This window comes from Vigna umbellata, chromosome 9, assembly GCF_029865625.1.
Source record: "Vigna umbellata cultivar VRB3 chromosome 9, Vumbellata_1.0, whole genome shotgun sequence".
NCBI classification, from domain to species: domain Eukaryota; kingdom Viridiplantae; phylum Streptophyta; class Magnoliopsida; order Fabales; family Fabaceae; genus Vigna; species Vigna umbellata.
Window position 1 is genome coordinate 37,070,374 of NC_142173.1, and position 3,955 is coordinate 37,074,328.

The following is a 3,955-nucleotide window of genomic DNA, read 5'->3' on the forward strand; positions in this document are numbered from 1 at the left end:
ATGGCGCCTAGACTTCCTCCCCCACCTCAGCCAAACGAGGCTGACAATTCTAACAATACCAGAATGTTGGAGACGGTCATTGACAGGCTTCAACAACAGAACACCACTTTGATAGAACAGAACGCTGCCTTAATGAGGCAAAACCAGGAAGCACTGAATAGTTTGGAGGCCTCACGTATCAGCTCTGAAGCAACTCAGAGGCAGTTGATGGACCTGCTGACCTCTGCTAGAGGCACACCAGGAGCCTCTTCTTCTAATGCTGCACCTCATGCCGAATGGAGTTTGGAAAGCTTCTTGCAGCACCACCCTGCAAAGTTCAATGGAAAAGGACTTCCTGATGAAGCGGATCAGTGGCTTAGAGATATGGAGCGGATCTATGATGCGAAGAGGTGTCCAAATGACAATCGGTTGGCCTTTACAGAATACTTATTGACTGGTGAAGCTAGTCACTGGTGGACAAGCATGAAAGCCATCCTGACTGACGCGCAGAATCCTATTAATTGGGAGGTTTTTAGAGCAAAATTTTACGAAGAGTATTTCCCAGACAGTGTGCGCTTTGCTAAGGAGGTGGAGTTCCTTCAATTGGTGCAAGGCAGTATGTCCGTCTCAGAATACACCAACAAATTCAAACATCTTGTCCGTTTCAATACCATGGCTACCAGCGAAGAATGGCAATGCAGGAAGTTTGAGAACGGGTTGAGGAGTGATATGAAAGTATTAATATCCTGCCTATGTATCAGATCCTTCCCCGCTATGGTTGAGAGAGCAAAGGTGCTTGAGAAGAACATTGTTGAGGCCGAACAACATAAGAAACAACAAGTGAGTAGGGGTCCGGTTTTGTCCAGAGGTGCATCAAATGTGAGAGGGTCCCCATATACTCGTCCCACTCAATCCTCTGGCGGATCACAAGCTTTGGTCACTGTTATCCAATCTGGACAGCCGAGAAGCTTAACCTGTTATCAGTGTGGAGGACCACACTATCGGTGGGCTTGTCCACAGTTGCCAGGAGGAAAATATTGTACTCGTTGCAGACAGAATGGCCACTTGGAGAACGAGTGCAATATGGGAGGAAGTGCGGCAATGAGGCCGCCGAACACTGGGAGAACCCAACAAGGGAGAGGTGGACGTGCGCAAGCCACAGGAAGGGTGTACGCAATCACTGGTGCTGAAGCTGCTCGTTCAGGTACACTCATCACCAGCACTTGCATGTTGTATGGAAAGCCTTGCTGTGTACTGTATGACTCGGGGGCAACTCATTCCTTCATCTCGAAGGCGTGTGTTGAGAAACTGGGAATAGTGGAGAGTGAATTACAGTTTGACCTGGTGGTGTCAACCCCAGCGGCTGGTGGGATCAAGACGTCTACAGTTTGTGTAAGATGTCCTATAGAAGTTGAGGGGCGTAGATATAAGGTCAATCTCATTTGCTTACCCCTGCAAGATTTAGAAGTAATTTTGGGGATGGATTGGTTGGCTACCAATCGGATCCTCATTGATTGTGGGAAGAAGGAGTTAGTCTTTCCAGATGAAGAAGAGGAAGAATTGTCAATCACTCTTGGGCAGTTTAAGGAGGACATCATGGAGGGAGCAAGCTGTTTCCTTATCATGACGTATGAAGGCAATGAGATAGAGCGTTCATCCAATGTTGATACCAGTGGAGGACGAACAGTAGTGGATGAATTTCCAGATGTTTTTCCGGATGAAGTACCTGGTCTACCTCCCATCCGTGAGGTAGAATTCACAATTGATTTGGTAACCACTGCTGCACCCATCTCGGTTCAACCATACAGAATGGCACCAGCTGAGTTGGCCGAACTCAAGAAACAGATTGAAGAATTGATGGACAAGAGGTTTATCCGTCCAAGTGCTTCACCATGGGGAGCACCTGTGTTGTTGGTTAAGAAGAAGGATGGCAGCTCACGGCTATGCATTGATTATAGGCAACTTAACAAGCTGACCATCAAGAACAAGTATCCACTGCCAAGGATAGACGATCTTCTAGATCAGTTGCATGGTGCGTGTGTGTTTTCTAAGATTGACTTACGTTCGGGCTATCATCAAATTAGAGTGAAAGAGGAGGATATTCAGAAGACTGCTTTCCGGTCTCGATATGGTCATTATGAGTATGTGGTGATGCCCTTTGGAGTGACAAACGCACCTGCAATCTTCATGGATTACATGAACAGAATTTTTAGACCGTACTTGGATAAGTTTGTTGTGGTGTTTATTGATGATATCCTCATTTATTCCAAGAGCTTTGAAGAGCATGAAGACCATTTGAGAATTGTCTTGAGCGTGTTGAGGGAGAAAGAGCTGTATGCCAAGCGTTCAAAGTGTGAATTCTGGATGAAGGAGATCCAATTTTTGGGGCATGTTGTTTCTGCTGGTGGTATTGCAGTAGATCCAGCCAAGGTGAAGGCAGTGCTGGATTGGGAGAGTCCACGTTCTGTCACGGAGATTAGGAGCTTTGTGGGACTCGCGGGCTACTACAGGCGGTTTATTGAAGGATTTTCTAAGATAGTAGCCCCTCTGACTTACCTCACCAGAAAGGATCAACCGTTTGCTTGGACAGATAGATGTGAGGAGAGCTTCCAGGAATTAAAGAGGAAATTAACGAGTGCTCCTGTGTTGGTCATTCCAGACACGGCTAAACCTTTTGAAGTATATTGTGATGCATCCTATCAAGGTTTGGGCTGTGTACTGATGCAGGAAAGAAGGGCAGTGGCATATGCTTCCAGGCAGTTAAAAATTCATGAGAAGAATTACCCCACACACGATTTGGAGCTAGCAGCAGTCGTGTTTGCATTAAAAATCTGGAGGCATTATCTGTATGGTGCAACGTTCCAAGTGTTTAGTGACCACAAGAGTCTCAAGTACCTCTTTTATCAAAAGGAATTAAATATGAGGCAAAGGAGGTGGCTTGAATTCTTGAAGGATTATGAATTCGAACTGTTGTATCATCCTGGAAAAGCTAATGTGGTGGCTGATGCTTTGAGTAGGAAGGCTGTAAGGGTCTCTGCAATGATGGTGAAGGAGCTGAATTTGGTGGAAAGCTTTAGAGATCTAAGGTTGCAGTTCGACTTGGGAACGGACGTTATCAGATGCTGTAATCTTAGAATTTCCAGTGATGTGTTTGATAGAATTCGGATGAAGCAACGTGAGGATGAAGGACTGGTGAAGATCTTGAGCGTGCTCGGTTCGGATCAAGCCAAAGAATTCAATGTTGGAACGGATGGCCTATTGCGTTACATGGATAGGACGTGCATTCCAAATGACAGTGAGCTGAAGCGGATTATAATGGAGGAGGGACATCATAGCCGTCTTAGCATGCATCCTGGCATGACTAAGATGTATCAAGACCTTCATTTATCCTTCTGGTGGCCTGGTATGAAGAGTGACATTGCACGTTTTGTGTCCTCTTGCTTAACCTGTCAAAGAGCCAAGGCTGAACATCAAAGACCAGGGGGATTGCTGCAGCCATTGGAAATCCCAGAATGGAAGTGGGACAGCATCTCCATGGATTTTGTGACTCATCTGCCACGTACAGTCCGAAACCATGATTCAATTTGGGTGATTGTGGATAGATTGACTAAGAGCGCCCATTTCCTGGCTGTTAATTTAAAGATGTCCATGACAAACTTGGCCAAATTATACGTTAAGGAGATTGTTAGATTGCATGGAGTTCCTTCAAGTATTATATCAGATCGGGACACGAGATTCACATCTCGTTTTTGGCAGTCATTGCAAGGAGAATTGGGAAGCAAACTGCAAATGAGTTCTGCTTATCACCCTCAGACGGATGGCCAATCTGAACGAACCATCCAGACTCTTGAAGACTTGTTGAGGACGTGTGTTATAGATCATATGGGAGTATGGGATGAAGTTCTGCCGCTTGTTGAATTCACATACAATAACAGCTTTCAAGCAAGCATAGGAATGGCACCGTTTGAAGCTCTTT

The 3,955-nt window shown here is 45.6% G+C and overlaps 1 protein-coding gene across 1 annotated transcript; it reads left to right on the plus strand.

The window, feature by feature from the left end:
• LOC148193410 (uncharacterized) lies at positions 1–3,158 on the plus strand. The gene is made up of 3 exons (XM_088099416.1): positions 1–1,235; positions 2,064–3,042; positions 3,138–3,158. Exons 1-3 carry the CDS (start codon positions 1–3, stop codon positions 3,156–3,158), a joined length of 2,235 nt encoding a protein of 744 aa, XP_087955542.1.
• Positions 3,159–3,955: the final 797 nt, after the last annotated feature.

Excerpts from the sequence above, each read along its gene's own strand:
- LOC148193410 (XM_088099416.1), top strand. The coding sequence starts at position 1 with ATGGCGCCTAGACTTCCTCCCCCACCTCAGCCAAACGAGGCTGACAAT. Across the intron at positions 1,236-2,063 it reads GGAAAGCCTTGCTGTGTACT|AGTGAAAGAGGAGGATATTC; the intron begins GTATGACTCGGG and ends TCATCAAATTAG. Across the intron at positions 3,043-3,137 it reads TGGTGAAGGAGCTGAATTTG|AATTCGGATGAAGCAACGTG; the intron begins GTGGAAAGCTTT and ends TGTGTTTGATAG.